The 25,687-nt window shown below is 40.6% G+C and overlaps 1 protein-coding gene across 1 annotated transcript; it reads right to left on the reverse strand.

The window, feature by feature from the left end:
• Positions 1–1,541: 1,541 nt before the first annotated feature.
• LOC107808885 (rust resistance kinase Lr10) lies at positions 1,542–4,161 on the reverse strand. The gene is given in 4 exon segments (XM_016633451.2): positions 1,542–2,428; positions 2,430–2,802; positions 2,895–2,921; positions 3,424–4,161. Coding segments are annotated over 4 exon segments (1,254 nt in total). The 5' UTR covers positions 3,542–4,161; the 3' UTR covers positions 1,542–1,692.
• Between the last annotated feature and the right edge of the window lie 21,526 nt (positions 4,162–25,687).

Below are 25,687 nucleotides of genomic sequence, written 5' to 3' on the forward strand. Positions count from 1 at the left end.
CCCGAACCATCTTAGCCTGGCTTCCGCATTATTTAAATTATGTCTTTCTTTATGAGTAGAGGATCACAGACGCTTGTGGCGGAGAGGATAGAAGGATAATGGAAGCAGAAAGAATGAAAGAAAATGGAGTTAGGGTTTTTAATAAGGGAAGGGTCTAATTCTCTCCAGATGTGATTAATATTGTATGTCTGCCACGCAATTAACCCTAAACAACCCCAATGCCGGTGAGATTATTGGAAACCCTGTCCCTCTACAGAGCAAATGGCCAGCATTTGCATTTCAAGGTCACAGTTCAATTTGAATACAAAATATATTTGAATATATATATATATATATATATATATATATATATATATATATATATATATATATATGGTGTACTACACAAATTCTCTTGGTAGAACTTCACAGTATTGGAGCTTCACAAATTCACAATATATATATATATATGGTGTACTACACAAATTCTCTTGGTAGAACTTCACAGTATTGGAGCTTCACAAATTCTACTGCTCACATCACAACAACTTTACCAGTTACGCCAAGTTCCACTTCTCATCTAATTTAGATTGAAGACGAGTATTCAACAGTGTGTTCGGCCTTGTATTTCCCTTCTGCAGAAAAATCAAAACAGGTATGATTATGAAATCTCGAAACCAATTCATAGATAAAGGTCATGAGTGTCATGAGGTCCTTGTTCTTGGCGCCGAAAATGGGCAATTGGGCGCCAAGGCAGGCCGTTGGCATAAACATGCTTGGCACGTTGAAAGAAAATGTTATCTTGATGGCTTGTTGGCAATGTTTGATTTTATTCTGTTATATTTTACCTTCATCTGCGCCTTTTAAAGCATGAGTGCCCCGTATAGGAATTGACTCTTTCAAGAATCAGACTCCGATCACGTAGCAGAACATTTTAGTTGTTCAAAGCAAATGATTGATTAGGCTACACTCCAATTCAGGTTCCTCTATTTCCTTGAAATCTATGAATTGTATCTGATACATTCTGCACATTTGCTTTTCTTTTATTAGTTCCTTCTACATTGAGCCGAGGGTCTGTCAGAAACAGTCTCTCTACATTCACCGGTGAGCCGAGGGTCTGTCAGAAACAGTCTCTCTACATTCACCGGGTAGGGGTAAGGTATGCGTACACGCTACCCTTCCCAAACCCCACTTATGGGATTATCCCGGGTTTGTTATTGCTGCTGCTGATTAGTTCTTTCTGCACATAGACTATTAGGTCATTCTGTGTCTGCGTCATGCCACGAGCTATTGTAGAGATATTGTACTCCTTTTGCAAAGTATTAGTGGGTGTTCTCTTCTGACATGACTGGATGGGGTAAGTTTTCAGCTAATTATATTCTTAGTGTTGCATTAGTTACGCGGAGATTATATTTTCTTATATGGCTAATCAAACATTGTATTTGTTTATGTGGGATTTAGTACTTCTACTATTTTATCTTTAATAACTTTGGAGAGAGTGTTGAGTTGAGAATCGTTTATTAGAATACTTATACTTTACAGGAAAAAACAAAGCAGATACAGTCACAATAAATCATTTGCACATGTAAAAGAGTTGAACAGTCGCACCTAAATGGCTTAACATATCTAATGGAAGTACTAAAATACTTTATATAAAATTCAGGCTTCCACTTGTACTGAATCTAACATAAGAACTTTAGATGCAGCTTTCCTTCATTCTAGTTCTGATATCATTGTCAACTCTTCGCTAGAAGGGCATGCAATCACTCCAGCTCCTACGTGGGTGGTGTATCTTGCTGTAAAAGGAGGAGAAATAGTTAGATTGCTCCCATCTCCTTCTAGCATTTGCGTAACAACTTTGATGGAAGGTCGATCCGTTGCATTCCATTGTATGCACCAAAGTCCTATAATAGCCAATTTCCTTGCAATTATGATATCATCATCTTCCTCTATCCTGATTTTCAACTCTTCTCCTTCATTCAATTGTTGATGAATCCACTCAGAAAAGTTCACTTGGCTATTACTGGCCTTTGCATCAAAATTCTTCCTCCCTCCAACCATTTCAAGTAGCAGCATACCAAAGCTATAGACATCAGATTTATGAGACGCTTTTCCAAAATTGCTGGAGAATACTTCTGGTGCAATATAACCCATGGTTCCTCTAGCTTCAGTCATGGTTACAACACTTTTCTCTTTAGAGCATAACTTGGCAAGACCAAAATCAGCAATCTTTGGGTTCAAGTTATGGTCTAACAGAATATTTTGGGGTTTGATGTCAAAATGAAGGATTTGTTGGTCACATCCTTGATGAAGATACTCCAGTCCTTTCGCTATACCCATAGCAATATCATGAAGCTTCTTCCAATTAAGGGTAATGTGATCTTTGGAACTTGCTGGAAAAATGAGTTTGTCAAGCGACTGATTTGGCAAATATTCATACACGAGCGTTTCTGAATCCATCAGTGCAATAGCCAACGAGGCGAAGCACATTGAAGTGGTGGATTTTCCCCATTGCTGCAACTTCATTAATAAATTCTTCCCCATTTCGTATGGAGTCATTTAGCACTTTGACAGCAACATGAATTTCATTAGAAAGTGTTCCTTTATAAACAACCCCGTATGCTCCCTCTCCCAATCGTTCGTGAAACATATTTGTTATCTTTATAATCTCTGCATAAGTATATCTAGTAGGCCTGAGAGCTCTGTAGTCTTCCAGAAACTTCTCAACTCTAGCTTGATTCTCTCTTTCAATTTTGCTTGAGCTATAAAACTCATAGAGTGCTAACAGAATAATTCCCAAAAGAAGAAATCCTAATACTCCACCTGGAAGATATCAACTCGATCAGACATTATACAAAAGGTAGATGAATAAGGGAAATTCAAAATATGAGAACTAAAAGGCAAGAAGCACCAACCTGCAATCAGTGGTTCCTTAAATCCGCCTGTCAGAATTACATAAGAAATCTTATTATGGCAAAAAGAGAAACATTTAATCATCAAATTTCAGAAAATTCTTGTTACAGTATCAAACATGTATTTACTAAGGGAGAGATTTTAGATTTTAATTCGTAAGGGCAGTCACTTAATTTTTTCTGTTTTGAACTTGTAATGGTTCCGATATTTAAGTTATAGTTACTATATCAAATATGTATTTCATTGTTATGTTCTAGAATTTGGTTTAGGCCAAATTAAGGATATATATCGCATCCAGATATAGGTTCTTTACTTTTTGGTAAATTGCTTGCATGCGGGGGGTTTTCCCCATCAATTTTATACTTATTTACCTTATTAAAAATTGATATCACATCCAAATCCATTACCATATTCAAGAACCAGATGGACTTGGAAAGCTGTAAATTAAATGTTTTGCTTATGGTACATTCACTTTTGATATTATATTTTATCAATTCTGCAATCAAAAGAGATCTTTCAATGAGTTAATACCTTTTGTAGTCGATGGTCTGTCGAAACACTTAGTTCCCAGTGGGTTGCTATAGTTCTTGAAACCACAATCCATTCCAAGACCTTCACAGTAGCCACACTTTGGATTTAACCAACTCATCCGGAAGGGGAAAGTGTATTCTAGAACTCAGGGAACAGATGGAATTTCCGCAATCTTTTTATAATGTAAAAGATCAGTGTAGCCTTCCAAAGTATTGAAATTGCTGAGAACAATTAATCCAGAGTCAGAGGTGGCAGAGCAATCCTGTGAGCCAAAGTCACCGTTTGAGATACCAGAAGGACTAAAAATGGAGAAGTTACAAAGAAGAGGCTCATCATTAAAGAGGAAAGGAGATGCTGGAAAGTTAAAGTGCAATAGGTTCACAGTACAACTTCCCGGACAATAAACCCTAATCTCCTGAGACGCATAATTAATATGCTCAACAAATAGTATAAGTGAAATGGGAAGGGGATTCACTATTGCACCTAGACTCTTTGCAATCATTTGCTCCTTCACCAAACAGAGCAAAGGGTACCATGACTATGAGAAGTAAGTGCAAGAGGAAAAAGAGGGCCATCTCGACTGCTTGAAGTGCTAGGGACTACAGTGGATAATTTTTTTTAGAAAAAGTAAGAGAATTATTTACATTTATAACATATGAGTGGAAAAGGTGTCCTTCTCTAGTGGAAATTTTACTAATATGTGTGGTACCCTTCCTCAGCATAAGTTTTGGACTGAGGTGATTGTATGTTTGATCCGTCTACTCTCTACACTTCAAAATATTAAGAGAAGACTTACTGACTTGTGTTTCTTTGTGTAGACTTGGACTTGGTCTTTTATTCAATAACTTGACTTTTCTTCATATTAACAGAAGTGCTTTACTGTAGCACAAGAAGGGGAGGGAGGATGAAATATATTTGATATAATTGACTCAAACTTTCAGTGTTTGGAACCAGTACTAAAAAGAGTAAAACCCACAAAAACATACGCACAATTAACCATAATAATGTCTGGAAGAACCAGGTTTCTTACATTTCTTACCATCCTCATCTTCAATGAGTTCAACTGAGTCAGTGAAGCTGCTCGAGAGTTGTTTCTGATTCTGCAATAATAGATGTAATTATTGGTTGACATGTGAGTACCACAAACTGTAACTTCACATTATGTAATATCTTTATGTAACTTTCTATTTGTCTTTTATGCCTTTATGTATAAGGAACATGGTTTTTGCAAAATAGAGTAATGGGAGTTGTAAAAGAAAGTGTGGTTTTCCCTATGACTTATTGTTCAGTCTCCCCATATTGTTTCTCTTACTATGAAAGGATGTTCCAGAATTATCTTTCCAGGAATGTGCAAATAGCAGGGGTGATTTACAGGAATGGCCCAAGGGGATGGTCTTTAAATATTGTCTCCCTTTTTGAATGTACTAACAAAAAAATCTCCAAAACCGCATAGCTCTTTATGGATTTATCTACCGGATCAGTTGAGTTTATGCTATATTTACTTTACCTATATTGTTAATTGTTCACAAGCTCTATCCTTTTGTGATTGTTCGTTTACCAAGCTCAACTAGATCGGCGTAATTTTGTATTATCTGCAGCCGACCTATTTGTTAAATTATTCATTAAAGTCTACTTGAAAGGCATAATTTTTATATGCAACCAGCCCAAATATGCTCGGAATGATTTCAAATTTAAAACAAAGCCTTCAAATACTAGCACAAACGAGACCCAGTCACAAATTTAGTCAAATGACTCCAAATCAAGAAGACTCACTTTGCATTCTTAAACACTTTCGAAGGACCAACAATGGAGTTTTTAGATTTTTAAAGAAAACCACTTAATTAGTAGTTAAAGTAAAAGTTGAAGTATGAATAATCAATACTCAAATGATTTAACAATAATTAACCATTAACTTCAAAATTTCAGCTCCAAAATTAAAGAATTATGGTGTTCTTAGCGAAGAAGAAAAGATGGAGAAGGAGCTAAGGGGCAGACATATCATTTGGCACATAAGGAAAAAGTGAGGAGTCTATTTATTAAAAACTTTAGTTACATAGACATTCAGCTAAAACGAGTCTCATCGGAGGACAACCACACAATTTTTCTAAATAGAAGTTGGCTAAGACTTAGTCAAGCAGACATTTTTCCATAATACGGAGAGACGTGCGTCTAATCAATCATCAGAAACTTTTCAGAGGGGGTCAGAATTTTTCGCTAAGAAAGGTATCTCTACCAACTTCCCGGTGATACAAAGTTATGCCACCGAAAAGCAGGGGGACTATCTGTATGGGGTAAAAGATGTTCATATTTAATGATCACACGAGAAAGCGACACGTGGAGCCGAAGACAGAAGACAATCGGACCCGAAGGTAATGATCTCGCTTGTCATCGGAGAGAATGATATTCATAAAGGAAAAATAAATACCTGCCATCCGGTAGCATTCAATGAAGAATATTCTATAGCATTAAGTGCATGATCCGTTACAGCGAATATGACATTCACTGCCTACCGTTACACATTCTTTAATGGCCCTCATAATTGTCATTTAAGAGGGGCTTGATCCTAGGACCTTGTTCTCTGGGTGTATCTATACATACTGTGCTATTTCATCATTGTAGGAGGACGAATTCTGGAACAAGCATATACTATATTTTATCAAAAACTCAATAAATTTTTACTCTTCTGCTTATATATACTGTTCATACTATCTCTGGCAGCTTCGCGTCCGGGAAGATATTTGCTGTATCATTTCAATTTCAAGGCTAAGTCTTACATCTTTGTCTAATTCATCTTTTGTTTTAGGATAACCTTTATTTACTTGTCTATAAATCACGTATAAATTCAATTGTACCGTTTTACGGATAAACAATACGCTGACGTGGTTAGGATAAAGGAGTGAGAGTGCATGTTTTAAGTTTACTTAGTTAATTATCATTTATGTATAAATAGTTAATAAATGATTATTTATTAATTCTGCAAAATTATTCAAACATAATAATTATAACTATATAATTATTGAAGTTTTAGATAAATAAAGAAAATTAATTTTGTGAAGGATTCGTATGATGAATTGTATCTGTCATAAAATTTGAGACAATATGATCGTCCCTAGTCTATTACTCCCTCCGATCTTTACCTTTGGCACACTCATTAAAGAAATACAAACTCCTAAAGGAAAAAAGATGTATTCACTAAATTAACCTTAATTAATTGTTACCTTGACACATTGAAATATGTAAATAAGGGCAAATTTTGGAAAAATAAAATTAATTCCTTCTTGATTACGTAAATGTACACTTATTTTGTACCCAAATTAAAAGGTAAAATGGTCACTTATTGTGAACCGGATGGAGTATAGTTTTGACGAATTTAATCTTTAACAAGTTAACTTATCCGTGCTTCGCACGATAAAAAATGAATCCACCAACAACTTTTTTGCAAATTTAGGCTGAGAGAGAAGTGTGTGTGTATATATATATATATATATATATATATATATATATATATATATATATATATATATATATATAGAGAGAGAGAGAGAGAGAGAGAGAGAGAGAGATAACACATACGTATGGAAAGAAATTATTAAAAAAAGAAAATCACTAAGGAAAAATTACATATGCGAACTAAAATAGGAATAAATCTAAAAAAAAGTATCGAACTTTTTGTACTTTTATATATACTGGCAGTATGCTGGGGAGCAAAAAAAATCTTCTTAATTAGAAGAAAAGTTTCATCCCCTATTTAAATACTATCGTAAATTATATTAACTATATGTATTAGTAATTGTATTTAAAGGCTTTTGAGATTTGAAGAATAAGAAAATCAAAAATGTCAACAAATTAATAAATAGGTATTCATAAGATACCATGTTACCTCTAGTAAAAAAATATTATACAAGTACCAAAATGAAAAGTAGTGGATATTTAAAGTTTGATGCCGGAAAAGACCACACAAATAGATATTTTATTAATAGTAATAAATATTAGTTATAATGGTAGAGGATAGTTGATTAATCATATTTAGATACGTTTTGGCTATTTAAATAAAGCAAATGCCAAAATGGGGGAAACCTTCTAGTTTCAAACAATTAAAAGCGTAAGATGAGATTTTACTCCCTCTAATAATGTCCCAACGAATCTGTATAAGGAATTCAAATTGGAAAAAGACAATTTGTTGTGCTCAAGTCAATACTAAAATGTATAAAACGGAAAGCCAAAAAAGAAAAAATTAAACTGGATGATCAATATATCAGACATAGAGAGGTATCAACTTTTGGTTATCATACGGTCTTAACAAACTTGCTATTAGACTTCAGTAATCACCGGCTGATGAAGCATTCTGACACGTGTTACGTATAATATTAACTAATATAATCTAGATGTAATAAGAAGTTATGATAAACACATAGAAAGTCTCAATTACTTCATTAAAGACGGAGCAACTAACATGGTGAACAACGAAGATAGACGACACAGGTATTTGCAGATCACACCATGGCCTTCAAAGAAAAGTAATGTGGGTTACTATGACATCTTACGAACATGCAAACTTACAATCATAAAACAAATAACTTTGCCAGATGACAGAGTGTACAGATAAGAAAATCCCACTCATGGAATGAAATGCAGACGAACATAAAATGAATCACAAAATTAGTGAGATTCCACCATGGCCCAAAAGAAAAAATGTTCGGGACATGCTCCTACAATTTCCTCGTTCTTTCACTAATTTGAGTTCAATTTACCACCACATGAATAAAAAATTTAGTAAAAGAAAGAAAAAAAAGTCGCTCAAGCACAAGACTTCCGTCATGGTATTTGAAATATAAATAAAAGAACACAATCAAATAGAAATCCAAGGAAATTTGTCAACTGATTAAAGTTTTGTATAGAATTGCAAATGAAGTCGATCAAATACATTATGGAAAGTTCTTTATTTAAGAGATAAAATATACATTCACTACTATTGGTTGTAGGTACCTGTACCAACTCACTTACAACCTCGTTCAATCCACTTCTTTTCTGTTGAAGTGAAAGCTAATTCTTCTATATTTTCATATCACTTTAATTTGTTAGTGTTGAACTTTATGAAGAGGAAGTACGTAAAAGATTGGGTGTGAAGAGGCAGCGTATTGCTTTCTTTCTGCTTTAGTAGATATCATTGTATTGAATGTTGCAACCTTTCCATAACCAGGAGAGTGTCCGTTCAAGTTGCTACTTTTATGAGAATTAATTGTTGTAACTGTCCACTCTTTTTGGAAGAACACGATCTTTGAGAACATAAATGTTAAATGGAAGTTTTATATCATAGTAATAGATAACATAAATAAATGGAAAAAATAGGAAAAATACCAAAAAAAATAGGAAAAAAGATAAATGGCAATCCTTATAGATGGAAGGTGCCACATCACCTCTTCCATTCCAAACTTTATATTTATATAGATACATAAAATATTTGTGATAGATTAAAAAATATCTTTTAACTCTATTTGTGATGGACCTTTCTTCACAAAGTGGCTCGATTATTTATTCGTCGCAAGAATTTGTGACGTTCGAAATCGTGGAACCTAATAATCTATCACAAATCAGTCACACAACTTTTTGTTGTCTAGCATTAATGAGTTCAAGAATGTTGTGGTAATGGAGATGAACAGTGAGTCTATATTTGACAAAGAAAGTGATAAAAAGTTTCATGTATACCGTGTTGAATATTCTAACATTAGGACTTTTTTTCTTCACATTATTGTTTCAATCTATTTGTCCTCTTTCATTTGGTGACGTGAACTATCTTTCTCCAAAATTTTGCAGGAAAGCGAAGGCAGAAGGAGAGTTGGAAAAATCAGCTTATTTTGAGAAATGCTTTTTTCAGAAACATTTTTCTCAAAAGTACTTTTGGTGAAAAGTAGTTTGTAGTTGTCTAATTAATTTGAATAGTACTTCTGAGCAGCAATTAGTATTTGACCAAGCTTTTAAAAACTGTTTCTAAGTATATTGTTCTCAAAAGTGTTTTTCAAAAAATCTTTTGGAGAGAAGCTACTCTTTTTCACTTCTCTAAAACTGTTTCTGCTTTTTCTCAATTTTTTTTTCTTCAAAAGTGTAATACTCCTCATTTAAAAAAAAGGATAATTAAGTAAATTGCGACAAAAAAATAAAATAAAGAAGAGAACAACGAATAAATAAATAATAGAAGATAAACAAAAGAGAAAGAAGGGATTCAATTAAATGGGCCTAACACATCTGGTTAACGTGACAAAAGCAAAAAAAAGGTTTGAAAAAGAGAAACCCCTTTAGCCAACGCCAAACATCGTGACAGAAACATCGACAGAGAAAAACGAAAAAAGGGGGAAAGTTTCTGGTGTTGCCTTAGTGCCAAACAACGTTTGCATTTAAACATTGGCATATATTCTTTAGTCTCAGCCCAGGTAATTGCATATATATTTTCCTTCTTTTGAAACAATAGTAATTTTTAGATACATGACTCCTCGCAAGACTAAGTAAATATAATGTGGGGATTTGATTAGGAATTAAGAAGCGGAGGTTAGGGAACTGAGAGAAATCCATAAGATTTTTCATGAATTAAGCGGGTATATTATATGAATAAGTTAAAAAGATATAGATTATGGACTAGTTGAATTACTCATAGTATGAGTAAATATAATTCAGCGAATTAAGAGTCAAACATGAAACCTAAGGGTTAGGTATTCTAAACTAGCAACGAATTAACCTAAACATGAAAATTAACATGAGATCGATATAATGTAATTATAGATTGATTGCAAGAAGTTGTACGAATTTGTACTGTGAGTAGTAATCTTACCGAAATTTGTATTTTCATAACCTACATGGTTTATACATTATTTTGAAAAGGCAAAATACATAAGTACCCACCCACCTGACCTATGGCTCAAAACTCCCTTATACATATTCTGTGGACGATAATAATATTACACACGCAATCTTTCTAAAGTGTATCTAGTACATACCATTTTTGACTCGCGTGATTACACACAAAAGAAGCGCGTGAAATTTGATTTTTTTGCTATCAGATGATTTATTAAAGTGCCACGTGTTAAAATTATATTTAATTGGGTCACAACCCCATATTCAAATAGTCTAGTAGATCCATGTTGGAATAAAAGAGTATCAATCTTTGGATTTAACATCTTCATCCGTGTTTTTCTCCAAAGCCATGGATTTATCAGCGAAAGCCTCTTCTTTTTCGTCTTTTTCTGGTCAGAGATGGAGTTTTTGTCACGACGCAAATTCTAATCTAGATCGCGATAGCATCCAACACCGATGTTAGGCAAGCCAACACAATTCTTCTAGGGAGTCCCGTTTATTTTATAGAGAACCTTTCCAACCATACCTAAATTTCAATCACTAAGCATGTGAAAATAACAAATATCAAAGGCAAATTTAATTGCAATGATCAAAAGAAGTCGAATTTAAATAATTACATCCCCAATAGAACAGTCTACCGATGTGTGTGCCAGGAATTAATGTCACAAGTATACATGCATCTAGTAAAATGAACAAAAAGAATACATCTACTCCACTGTCTGAAATAGAAAGACAAAATAAGCAAAAGAAAAGACTCGAATGTGCTGCTGAACGACATCGAGAGAAGCAGCTCACCGTGGAATCTCTGCATGTAAATCAAGAACGTGCTCCGGGCTAGTAACCAGATACACCTGCCTCAGAACCTGTACAATTAAGTATAGAAGCGTAACATGAGTACATAAACATTATGCACTCAGTAAGTATCAAGTATAATCTTGAAGAAGTAGTAACGAGGGGTCTACTTGACACTTACTAGGGCCAAACATTATATTAAACACGAGACTAAACATGAATATCATGGCTAAATAGCAGAAATTAACAGGAAATAACAAGCTTTTCCATAAATATAATTATACATAAGTTCTTATCATTTTCAATTAACAATTTGTGTTCTAAGGCATTTAGACAATTCAAGTCACAGTAGTGCCAGGCAAATAGCATGCACAGACAGTGTCATGGACGTACGACCCGATCCAACATAATAATAAAATGTGCATTACCGGAGAGTTGAATGAAACGAACCATAAATATATCTATTACCCCGCTCGCGGATCATAGATGTGATGCGGGCAATACAATTAAGCACATCAAGTAGAAAAATACAAAATTATCAAGAAAGCAAGCACTCAAGAAATGTCAACTTCTCTTTAAATATCACAAGATATTGTTCACTCTATTAGGTTCTATTTACTAATTAGATATGATCTAAGCAAGTTAATCTCACAATAAAGTTTTAAGTATAACAATTAGGCATGCTTTTTGGGTCCTAGGCTATCCGGACTTAAGCATGATAGCAGCCACGCACGGACTCTCATCACCTCGTGCATACGTAGCCTCCACAATTAATAGCACATCATTAATTACTTCACCTATGGGGACAAATTTCCTCTTACAAGGTTAGAAAGGAGAGTTACCTCGTTTCGAGCATACTTCCAACTCAAGAATGCACCCGAACCTCCGAATTCGTCGCCCAACAACTCGAAACTATCCAAACATCACATAAACTAATCAATCTATGCTCAAAAGTTCACAATTCCCCCATTTCAATGATTACCTCATCTAGTTTGCAAGATTCCTAAAATTTATCCCCGAGCCCACATGCTCGGATTTCGAAAATTCTTAGGGGAAGTTTTTACCCATAACCTTAGGATCGATAATATATGATTTTACTAGATTCCCTAACTAATTTCGTGGTTAAATCATGTTTTTACCAAAACCCTAGGTTTTACTCTAAACCCATAATTTTCACTAATCTTTGTGTGTTAATCTACCCAAAAACCAAGTATTAAACTCACATTAAGTAGGAATAATTTACCTCAAGATGCTAAGTTGAAATCTCTGCTTTGGAAGCTCCTAAATCGCCCAAGGATGAAATAAAATGCCCTCAAATATGCTTAAGTCCTGATTTTAAAACAACGTTACTGCCTCCAGTACTTTTGCACCTGCGACGTGTGGACCGCACCTGCGATCTCGCTTATGTGGACCATCGTCTGCATTTGCAGAAAGGGGAAATCTGGAAGGGATGGCACCTGCAGAAGGGTGCCCGCACCTATGACGCCGCTTCTGCGAAAAAGGATTGCATCTGCGGAACCTGGGCATCCGCTCAATGGCCGCATCTACGAGAGTTCGACCGCTTCTGCGATCTTGCACCTGTGGCTGGCCAACCGCAAGTGCGGTCGCACCAGATCTGGTGCACCAGCAGCTCATTTTGAGCTTGGACTCGCTTCGCGCGATGTTAGAATAGCATCCGAACCCCCCGAGACCCCGTCCAAACATACCAACAAGTTCTAAATCATAAAACAGACTCGCTCGAACCTTTGGAACACCCAAAACAATATTAAATCTAAGAATCATGCCCCAAAGCCAACTAAATCCAACTTATAAACTTTGAGTTCTTAAATTCACTTCCAACACACCAAAACATACATATACTACTCGGAATGATATAAAATTTTGCGTGCAAATTATAAATGACATTACGCAACTACTCCCGGTCCCGGAATTCCGTCCGGACCTCGATATCACCAAAACACGTTCCAAACCTCAAATTTTGAATTTCAAGAATCATATTTCACTATTCGATGCCAAATCGCTCTCGAATCATCCAAAAACCGTTCCGAACATACGCCCAAGTCTAAAATCATCATACGAACCTATTGGAACCTTCTAATCCCGATTCCGAGGTCGTTTGCTAAAAATGTTGACCGAAGTCAAATTTGGCCTTTAAGGCCAACCTTGAGGAACTATCTGTTCCAATTTCAACCCAAACTCTTCCAAATCCCGAATAAACCACCCCCGTAAGTCATAAATCAGTAAAATCAAGTATGAGAAGTCTTATTTAGGGGCACAAGGTTCTAGAAAGAAAAACGACCGGTCGAGTCGTTATATTCTCCAATTCTTAAACAAACGTTCATTCTCGAACGAGTCTAGAATCATACCTGGAGTGCTGAACAAGTGTGGATCCGCATGTCCTCCTCAGACTCCCAAGTCGCCTCCACGACTGATTGGCCCTTCCACTGGACCTTCACGGCAGTAACCCTCTTAGAACTTAGCTGGCGATCCTGCCTGTCAATAATTGCAACTGGTTCCTCCTCGTAGCCCAACCTCCCGTCTAGCTGAATGGTATTGAAATCTAACACATGAGATAAGTCGGCATGGTACCTCCGGAGCATATACACATGAAAAATCGGATGAATCCTAGATAATTTGGGAGGTAAAGCGAGCTCATAAGCAACCTCCCAACTCTCCTTAACACCTCAAATGTGCCTATAAATCTTAGGCTCAACTTGACCTTCTTCCCGAATCTCATAATACCCTTCATCGGCGAGAATTTTAAGAGTACCTTCTCGCCGACTATAAATGATAAATCATGTGCTTTCTGATCCATGTAACTCTTTTGTCTAGACTGTGCTGTGCGAAGTCTCTCCTGAATCCGCTTTACCTTTTTTAAGGCATCCTTTACCAAATCAATAACATATAAATTAGCCTCGCCAGGATCAAACCACCCGATAGGAGAACGACACCGCCGACCATATAAAGCCTCAAATGGAGCCATCTGAATACTGGACTGATAGCTGTTGTTGTAAGCAAACTTGGCCAAGGGCAAGAACTGATCCCACTGCCCTCCAAAGTCAATCACATATGCTCTGAGCATGTCCTCCAATATCTGAACTAACCGCTCCGACTGCCCATCGGTCTGGGGGTGAAATGCTGTACTGAGCTCTAAACGAGCACCTACCTCACTCTGTATGGCTCTCCAGAAATGCAAAATGAACTGAGGACCTCTGTATGATATGATGGACACAGGCACACCGTGCAACCGAACTATCTCCCGAATGTAGATCTGGACAACCTCTGTGAAGTATAAGTTGTGACTACTGGAATGAAATGTGCCGACTTGGTCAACCTATCCACAATAACCCAAACTGCATCGAACTTCCGCAAACTCCGTGTCAACCAAACTATGAAGCCCATAGTGATGCGCTACCATTTCTACTCAAGTAAAGGCATCTACTGGAGTAGGCCTCCTGGCCTCTAGTGCTCATACTTAACTTATTGGTAATTTAAACATCTAGCCACATACTCCACTATGTCCTTCTTCATCCGCCACCAACAGTAGTGCTACCTCAGGTCCCGATACATCTTCGTAGCACCAGGATGAATAGAATACCGTGAACTATGAGCCTCCTCTAGGATCCTCTCCCTCAGGCCATCAACATTAGAAACACATAGGCGACCCTGAAGCCACAGAACACCATCCTCGTCAATAGAAACCTCCTTGGCACCACCCTATAGTACTGTCTCCCGGAAAACTGCCAAGTGCAGATCATCAAATTGCCGAGCCTTGATCTATCCCAACAATGAGGACTGAGAAACATCACATGCAAGAACTCAGCTGGGCTCTGAAATATCCAGTCTCACAAGTCTGTTAGCCAAGGACTGAATGTCCAAAGCTAGTGGCCTCTCCTCCGCTGAAATGAATGCCAAGCTACCCATACTCTCTGCCTTACTACCTAAGGAATCTGCAACCACATTCGCCTTACCCGGATGATAAAGAATAGTGATGTCATAGTCTTTAAGCAACTCAAGCCATCTACGCTGCCTCAAATTAAGGTCCTATGCTTGAACAAGTGCTGCAAGCTGCGGTGGTCTATATAAACCTCACAAGACACCTCATACAATTAATGTCTCCAAATCTTAAGAGCATAAACAATTGTTGTCAACTCCAAATCGTGCACGGGGTAGTTCTTCTCATGAACCTTCAGCTGACGTGAAGCATATGCAATAACTCGCCCCTCCTGCATCAACACACATCCCAAGCCAATGCGTGAAGCATCGCAATAAACTGTATACATCCCTGAACCGGAAGGCAACACTAGAGCTGGTGCTGTGGTCCAAGCTATCTTGAGCTTCTAGAAGCTCGCCTAAGACTCGTCGGACCATCGGAATGGGGCACCCTTCTAGGTCAATCTAGTCAGAGGGGCTGCAATGGATGAATAGACCTCCAACACCGATGATATAACCCGCCAATCCCAGGATACTCCTGATCTCAATCGCTGAAATAGGGCGTGGCCAACTCTGAACCGCCTCGATCTTCTTAGGATCCACCTTGATACCCTCTCCGAATACCACATGTCCCAAGAATGCCACAAAATCTAACCAAAACTCACACTTGGAGAACTTTGCATACAACTTTTGGTCCCGCAAGGTTTGGAGCACTACTTTCAAATGTTACTCGTGCTCCCCCAGGCTATGCGAGTAGATCAAAATGTCATCAATGAAGACACTAACAAAAGAATTAATATAAGGCCTGAACACCCTATTCATCAAATCCATGAATGTTGCCGGGGTATTAGTCAAGCCAAAGGACATCACCAGGAACTCATAATGACCATATCTAGTATGTAAGGCAGTCTTCGGAACATGTGAGTCCTGAATCTTCAGCTGATGGTACCCAGACCTCAAGTCGATCTTAGAAAACACCCTAACACCCTGCAGCTGGTCAAACAAATCATCGATACATGACAATGGGTACTTGTTCTTGATGGTAACTTTATTCAAGTGGCGGTAGTCAATACACATCCGCATAGTCCCATCCTTCTTCTTCACAAATAGCACTGGATCACCCCAAGGTGATACACTCGGTCTGATAAACCCTTAACTAGCAAATCCTCAAGCTGTTCCTTCAATTCCGTCAATTCCTTCGGAGCTATACGGTATGGTGGAATAGATATAGACTAGGTTCCTGGAGCTAAGTCAATGCAAAAATCAATATCACAATTTGGTGGCATGCCTGGAAGGTCTGAAGGAAACACATCAACAAGGTCCCGAACCACTGGTACTGAATTATTCGTCTGAGACTCTACGGTGGTGTCCCGCACATAAGCGAGATAAGCTAAACAACCCTTCTCGACCATACGTCGAGCCTTTAGAAAACAAATAACCCGACTAGCTGCACTAACTGATGAACCTCTCCACTCTAATCTCGGCAACTCAGGCATGGCTAAAGTAACCGTCTTGGCATGGAAATCCAGGATGGCATGATAATGAGATAACCAGTCCATGCCTAGGATGACCTCAAAATTAGTCATATCAAGTAACAAGAGGTCCGCTCTTGTCTCGAACACATAGAATGTGACCATACATGACCGATAAATTCGATCCACAACTACAGAATCGCCCACAAGAGTGGACACATAAACAAGAGTACCCAAGGAATCACGAGGAATATCCAGGAAATGAGCAAACAAAGATGATACATATGAATAGGTATACCCTGAATCAAATAATACGGAAGCCTCCCTATCGCAGACGGAGATAATACCTGTGATAACAACATTTGAGGCCAATGCATCTGGTCTAGCCGGAAAAGCATAGAATCTGGCTGGATCACCGGCTGGCTGGCCTCCACCTGACTAAATAGAAGCTGGCTGAGCTCCCCCTGCCTAGCTTCCACCTCTAGGATGACCCCTACCTACCTGTCCTTCACCCCTAGGTGGCCGGACTATTGGTACTGCAATCATAGGCTGAGAACTCTACTGAACCGCCTTGCATCGAAGCCTGTGGCAAGCCCTCCTCATATGGCCGGATCCCTACACTCATAAATTCTCTCGGCACCATAGACTACTATCCTGAAGACTAGCTTTGATAACCAGAATAGCTACTAGAGGGACCCTGAATGGCTGGGGACGATATGAACTCTCTGACAAAGCACTGAAATAGGCACTAGACGAACCCTGATGACCAGAATACCCGCCAGAGGAACCCTGAATAGCTAGTGAGCGATAAGGACTCTCCGGCGTCGCACTAAAATATGGCCTCACTAGAGCACCTCGAAGAGGTGGTGGTGATGCTGAATATGGGGGCCTGTTGGTCTGGCCTCTCCCAAACTGCCCTCTGCCCCAATCTAGGGCACCTCTAAAATCTCTAGAAAATTGGGCCCTCTTATCCTGCTGTCCCTGCTCTCTGCTCCTCATACGATAGCCCTCAATCCTGCGAGCGATCTCCAATACTAGCTAATAAGGAGTACCCATCTTGACCTCTCAGGCCATGTTGGCCCTAATACGAGAGTGCAACCCTTCTACAAACCTCCACACTCTCTCTGCGTTAGTAGGAAGTATCATAAGTGCATGATGAGACAACTCAGAAAACCTAGCCTCGAAGTTGGTCACTGACATCTGACCCTGCTCAAGCTGCTCAAACTAGTACTGCAGCTTTTCCCTCTCAGAGGGTGGGATATACCTATCCAAGAATAGCTGAGTCAACTGCTCCCAACTAATAGGGGGAGACCCTCCTGGTCTGCCATGAACATAAGACTGCCACCACCTGCGGGCCCTGCCCTCTAGATGGAACATAGTGAAGTCAACTCCATGAGACTCCAGTATCCTCATGTTGTGTAGTCTGTCCGTGCACCTATCAATAAAATCTTAAGCATCCTCATGATGCTCGACTCCGAAGATAGGAGTGTGTAGTCTGGTCCATTTGTTTAATAGTTTCTGTGGAACATAGTCCGCAACTGGTTTGGGCTCAGGTGCCACTGCTGCTATGGCTGGGCCCCACCCGTAGGTAGTGTACCCGGAGTCTTATAAACTGTACCTATATGTCTTTGGGCCTGGGCAGTAGGGGCCTATGCTCCCCCCTGCCTGAGATGTGATAGGGTCCGCTGGAAATAAACCAGCCTGGGGTTATGGTATCCATGAACCGCATCATACGAACCATGACCTCTTGAAAGCCTGACGGTTTCGTGAAATCCACCGGGGTAGGATCTGCTGCGGGCACCTCGCCTTGATTCTCAATGATAGGATCCTCTGCTAGATCCGCTAGTCGTGCAACTAGGGCAGCTCTGGGATGCCCTCGTTCCCTACCTCAGGCCGGTGCCCTCCCTCAGACTCTGCCTTAGCCTCTAACAATGGGGGGAGCAGCTCCTCCTAGGTCTAGAACGTCGGATGTACGCATCCTCTCCATCTATAAGAGAATAGAAGAGTGAGATTTAATATACTATCAACTACACGATAGAAGCTGAATAAGGATAAATTTCCTAACACCCTATAGCCTCCCAAAGATAAATACAGGCGTCTTTGTACCGATCTGCAAGTCTCAATTAGGTTTGCCGATTACTTGTGAGACCTATGTGAACCTAGAGCTCTAATACCAAGTTGTCATGACCCAAATTATAATCTAGGTCGCGATGGCACCCAACACCGATGTTAGGCAAGGCAACACAAATCATCTAGTGAGTCCCGTTTATTTTATAGAGAACCTTTCCAACAATACCTAAATTTCAATATGTATACGGAGAAATCGGAGGGTCCAATTTCTCGTCATCAAGGCACCTCAGAAGACCATCTCGAAGTCTCGAGGCTACAAGGTTATGGTCGAGTTTCCTCCTTAGAGGTTCGTCGACGCCCGATCTTGGGACAACGTTGACTATGACCACGGTAGAAATGGGGAGTTCCCAAGGCATATGACTAGGACTGATAGGGCCTAGGGAACTACCCTAACCCTTAATCAGGATGTCATCTAGATGTCCTATCTCCGCTTCTTTGTCATTAATATATTTTGTACTATGTTGGGATTCCCCTCCTATATAAAGGGGATCCTTGTCATTTTGTACACCTCTGTTGCTTCTGTTGCTCCACACGAAATATACAAGAATATTCTTGTTGCTCTCTAACATATTCTCTTGATATTATTGCTTATATTTATTATCTTTATTGTTGTTCATCATTTATTGCTTATAATTAGCCATAAAGAGTCTTCGTTGATTTTATTATAATTATTATCCATACTTCGACCACCCTTGATATCTCCCAGCCGAGCTCCGAAACCAACCTCGAAGTCCCCGAATTGACAAGCTCGAGGCCCCGACTGTCAACCTATCAGTTTGATTATCACCTTATTCCTAACTCTCATTTCGTTTCTAAGTCTCACATACATATTATCAACTACTTTACAACTAGCATAAAAATAGATCACATATTTTTAGAGTCCCATAATCAAATTTAGTTGTTATTACCATTTTTACGGAAAATAGTTTGGCGCCCACCGTGGGGTTAAAAATAATAGTGATTAATTTCTTGCTGGTTTCATCACATAACGCAAGTTATCTTTCATGATTTTTCTTGTCCAAGATCTTCGATTTTAGGTCAAAATGTCTAAATCAGTGAATGGAGGTGAAAACAACAATCTTGAGGACCACGGAGAAAACAGTATAGATGTTTCAGGTATTGGCGTGCCACCACAAAACCCTGTAAATACACCAGAACCAATCCCCGTGGACGTGATCTCATGTGACACCCAATTATTCGACATAAGCTCCCGCAGTGACAGGAGCGTGCGCCAAGGGGATCAACAAGAAGCTCAGAAAACCCCGACCAGGGAAGAACGGGAGGTTAGCCTTCATGTTATTTTTCAAATGTTGCAGGCACAACAACTGGCTATCGCTCAGCTATAAAGTCACCAGAAAACTCCTAGCACGGTAGCACCGAGGACAACTCCTCTAGCCGAATAGGTATCGAAGAGATCGAGCAATAACGGGTCAATAACCGATCCCGTCATCGTAAAAATGCTCGAGGATATCACCAGAAGGATCGAATCGGGTGAGAAAATGATAGAAGCCAATGACAAAAAGGTCGAGACTTACAACTCCAGGGTCGACCAAATTCCAGGAGCAACCCCGATCCTGAAAGGTGTGGATTCGAAGAGGTTTGTACAAAGGCCGTTTACAGAGGAAGTGGCTCCGAAACCCATTCCGAAGAAGTTCAGAATGCTAGACCACCCAAAATAAAACGGGACCTCAAACCCCAATGAGCACGTTACTGCTTACACTTGCGCAGTGAAGGGAAATGACATAAAGGACGACGAGATCGAGTCCATCTTACTAAAGAAGTTCGGGGAAACACTCTCAAAAGGGCCATGATGTGGTATCACAACCTAGCTCCTAACTCTATAGACTCATTTGCCATGCTGGCAGACTCCTTCATAAAGGCACATGCTGGTGCCATCAAAGTAGCAATAAGGAAATCTGATGTGTTCAAAATCAAACAGAGGGAGAATATGCTGCGAGAGTTCGTACGCTTCCAAATAGAACGAATGGAACTACCACTGGTCTCCGATGACTGGGTAGTATAGGACTTCACTCAAGGTCTAAATGAACGAAGCTCGGTGGCTTCAAAGAAACTGAAAGAGAATCTGGTCGAATATCACGCCGTGACCTGGTCAGACATCCACAACCGATACCAGTCGAAAATTAGGGTCGAAGACGACCAGCTAGGAGCCCCCTAGAGCTCAGTATACCCAAGAAGGCCTTTGGAGAAGGAGCCAAAGCCAAACAAGGAAAGATATCGGCCATACGCCGAAGATAGAAGGAACACCCCGAGGCGCACCCCACCTCGCAATGATCGAGGGATAGACCGAGGACAGAATCCTCGGGGACTCATCAACAGAGCCGGGTTCGATAGGAATGCAGGGCCGACAGAGGCACCTCGCTTATCAGAATACAACTTCAATGTCGATGTATCGGACATCGTGTTCGCCATTAGTAAAATCAGAGACGCCAGATGGCCCAGACCTGTACAATCGGATCCTTCACAAAGGAATCATAACTTAGTGTGCGAGTTTCACAACATGCACAGACATAGGACCGAGGATTGCCGGCAACTCCGGAAAGAAGTGGCTCGTTGCTCGACAATGGTCACCTTCAGGAATTCCTCAATGACTGAGCCAAAAATTAGTTGTGAGAAAGGGAAACAACCAAAAATAACAAAGTAGACGAGCCGCAACATGTCATCCACATGATCTTTTGAGACACCCGCCACTAGCCGAAACACCAAAGTCCCTTCCAGTAGAGGGATTAAGAAATAAATCGACGATAAGATAGCAACCATGAGACACACCCTCGACTGTATCCGAATAAAGGACCGTACCGCGTCCTCCAAACGAATACCAAGGTTCAAAAGCACCATCACCACTGAGGTATAACCATCTTCCTTTTCATTTTATATTTAATGTTAACCTTTGTGCAGGCACCCAACTGAGGCAGTCAAAGCGCTAATCCAACCCGAATACCTTAAGGTTTTAAGGCATCCGTTGCACTCTTTTCCTTCGACCAAATTTTTATCCCGTAAAGGGTTTTATCGGCAAGGCTTTTAATGAGGCAACCTTCACATTCTACCTAAGGATGACTCGACAAGTTTTCAAGGCTTATTTTGCAAATAGCCTCGAACACTGGGGGGCACCCCCTGGAAGGCCATCTACTTGAAAAAGCTAAAAAATTCCAAATGGGGTCCCAATAGGAAAATGATGTACCAGGCCAAATGGTCGAATGAACCGTGTCCATTTAGTCGGGCCCCCGACGACGAAAACATGTACACTTGTATGAAGTAATTGAAGAATATCTTTTATCAAAGCATCTCACACTCCAAAAGAAGCTCGGCTCCTTCGCAAAAATGACTCCTCCGCCGAAAACATCCCGAACACTCAGGGACTGGTATCAACAATTCAACACTGAACGACCTCCGGGTCGGGACTCCAAACTCATAAGCCTTCAATGAGGCAACATGAAAATCACGAAACATATCCAATGCCCAAAGTGCCCCGAATACTCGGGGACTGGCATCAAAATCTCAAAAAATGCGCGACCTTAGGGTCGGAATCTCTGAAATCGTAATCCCTCAATGAGGCAATACAAAGTTTACAATCAACTGGTTCTGAGCCAAGATACCCTCGATGACTTGGGGACTATCGCCAATCACCATTCATTAAAAAACCCGAGGCCATAAGACCCCGAGCGAGCAGACTCGATCTCGTAAGACCTACATAAGGCAACAACAATATCTGTAAGACCTCAAGCAAGGCATGAACAATATTGTACCAAGTATCCAAAACTGTAAGACCTCAAAGGCATGTAGAACTTGTAAGACCTTACTAAAGGCATAAACCCGATCTCAAAGTTTCGGCTATATATCGAACTTGTAAGACCCCTAAAAAGGCATACACTCGATATAGATGCCGAAACTACTTCACTCGGGACATAAAGGCTCCGGCCAAACACAAATGACTCCGGTCACAAGGCTGTACCAGCCGAACTAACGCGACTCGGGGATGCCCGACCGTCGCTGCAAAATTACAGGCCTTAAATTACTTCGAATCTACTTCGAAAGGAACTGGTTAAACAGGCTATCCTTGATATAGGCTAGAGAGCTTCGACCATGTCATCTCCTAAATATCGGCTTCGAGATACTCAGCCTCCGAGCCAAACCTTTAGAGGTGCTCGATCATCGCTATATAACGACTCACAATCGAGGCTTTTTATTAAGCCGTCGAAGAGTCAGTTAAACACTATTTTAAAAAGTCCTTAACAAGGGAAAAATAAAGCCAATAAAAGGTCTCTTCGACCCAAAGCGTAAGAGCCACTGTTGCCAGCCCACACTAAAAGGCTGCATTGGCCCAAGGCGCAAGAGCCATTATCGCAAGCCTGCACTAAAAGGCCGCATCGGCCAAAGGCGTAAGAGCCACTGTCGCCAGCCCACACAAATTTGAAAACTTGAGGTTCAGATGAGCTTGAGTTGTAATCCGATTTGGAGACTGAACCCAAAACAATTAACTAAAATGTGCCTAAGAGCAAAGCGTAAGAGCCATTGTTGCTAGCTTGATGAGCCTTAGGGCCACACACATAAAAGGTCGCTTCGACCCAAGGTGTAGGGGCCATTGTCACCAGCCCGCATAAATACAAAACTTGAGGGTCGAATGAGCTCGAGTCAAAACTCGACTCAAAGAATGAACCCAAAATAGTTAATTAAAAAGGTCATATCGACCAAGCGCGTAAGAGCCTACGGGCTAGCCTAATGAGCCCCAGGGCCATATCACGAATATAAGGATCCCTACCAACTCAAAGACTAGTTTATCTGGCCAAATTCAAGACAGAAAGAGATACAAAAGAAGTAAAGCTATGAGATTTTCTTTTATACATATATACGAAAAAACGCAATCTCCATCTATAAGCATGCTTTGAAAATGCTACATACAGATGGCAAAATCTATGCCCCCCTTGGGGGATACGACCTGCCGGCCTCATCTTTGCTTTCTTCGGGGTTGGGTAGAAGTAACCGAGCATCACGCTCGTCCGCCCTCGCTCGTGCCAACTCTTCCGAGAGAACAAAACCCCTGCCACAAATCTCCTTGAGAGTCTTTCTTCGAGACTTGCAACGAGCATAATCTTCAATTCTCTCTTCGCGGTCGAGGATCTTTCTCAGCTCAACTTGAACATCGGTAGAATCCTTTAAATAGATCGCCATCTCCTGGTCAGCCTTAGTTCCGCTCATTACGGCTTTAGCCCGGGCATGCGATCTTAGCCCTGACCTTCGAGAGCTCGAACTCAAGCTTCTTAATCATGTCAGTTTGAACCAAAGCATTGTCACGAGCCAAGCGAAGTTGAGCCTCAAAAGCGGGAATTTTAGCCAGAGCACCCTTCCCCTCTAAAGCCTGAGCCTCCGCCCGAGCTTTTAGCTCATCATGCTCACGCCTGGCCCGACCAACTTCATCCCGAAGGCACTCTAGGGCCTCCATCTTTTTTTGCAACTGAAATAAAAAAAGTGTTAGCCTCAGAAGCCAGAAGGCGGAATGCACGCTCATCCGGGATAGAAAATTACCTGCTACTTCAAGTAGCTCTCACAATTCAAGATCTAGCTCACCTCATACCACAAGTGTACCAACTCGACATCCTTTTCATCACAAAGGAGCCTAAGGGATCTCTCTTTGTCCAGAGTTTTCCGCAGCCTGGTTTCACAATGAAGCAGCCCGGACTTAAGCTTGTCGAAGGCCTACAAAAGAAAACCCAATAAGAAAGGGAAGGCACGAAGCTCGAAAGGCCTGTGCTGAAACTCACCACAAAGTGAATCCGCTGGACTTCCTCGAAGACTGAGCGCATATCTGCCAACCTAGTTCCCCCAGCTTTGAAAGGATCGACTCTGGTCGAGGCACGATCGCTCAGTGTATGCGACCCCGGGTTTCTAATGTCCCTCGAAGTACTGTCGATAGAAAAAGAAGGCGACAATGGTGGGGAAACCATCTCTCCAGAATCAGGACCCATAGATGTGGCATGCTCGGACGATGCTCCCATTCTGAAGCCCCAGTCCCATTTTGCCTTGATTTGAGAGCCATCGCCCTGTAAAAGCATCTCTCGCTTATTGTTGTCGTTCTTTAGCCCGAAAGCTGGCAACCCTTCCCCCCTCTCTAGAGGAGCGTGGTCTCGCCTCGGACGACTCTCCGATGCCTAAAACAGTAAGATTAATACGCTTAAAGGGAAAATGCTTCTCGAAATGAAAGAAGGGAAAGGAAAAAATAGCACAACACGCATCATGATATTTTGCTTCCCATCTGCCCCGGGACAAAACTCGCTACTTGTGCTCATCACATGTCTAGTGTTTCGCCGACTTCGGAACCTAATAAAGCAAATCAGGAACGTCGCTCGGCGGCCATGAAGCCGCTACAGAAAAAGAAAAGAAGGCACGATTACAAAACCAGCTTTCGCCATAGAAAAAATTGAGAAGGCGTGGAATGCACCACTTACGTGTATAGTTCGATTCCTCAGGGAATGGCATAACTCCACGGGGATAATGTCAGTGGTCCGCACTCGGACAAATTGACTCATCCACTCCCGATCTCCATCTTCCTCATCATTAACAACGAAGGGCGTGGTCGATCGACATTGCAATGTTAGCCAACAAAGGAAAGTTAGGCTCTAAGAAGCCAACGACATCCTTGCCAATCCCTAGGTGGTACCCGAACTCAAAGACCTTCATCAAATGAAGTTAGGCTCTAAAAGGCCAATGAAATCCTTGCTAGTCCCGAGGTGGTACCCGACCTCGAGGACCTCTATCAAAGGAAAGTTAGGCTCTAAGAAGCCAATAGCATCCTCGCCAGTCATGAGGTGGTACCCGACCTTGAGGACCTCCATCAAAAAGAAGTGAGGCTCTAAAAGGCCAACGACATCCTCGCTAGTCCCGAGGTGGTACCCGACTTCGAGGACCTCCATCAGAAAAAGGTTGGGCTCCAGGAAGCCAATGAAATCCTTACAAGGCTCGAGGTGGTACCCGACCTCGGGGACTTTCGTAAAAAAAGAGCTAGGCTCTAAGGAAATAAGTGCTTAAGCTCCACCTGTATGGGCTTGGCCCCGGGGTACCGTCCGAGTTCGGAAAAA

Source organism: Nicotiana tabacum, chromosome 22 (assembly GCF_000715075.1).
Source record: "Nicotiana tabacum cultivar K326 chromosome 22, ASM71507v2, whole genome shotgun sequence".
Lineage (NCBI taxonomy): Eukaryota > Viridiplantae > Streptophyta > Magnoliopsida > Solanales > Solanaceae > Nicotiana > Nicotiana tabacum.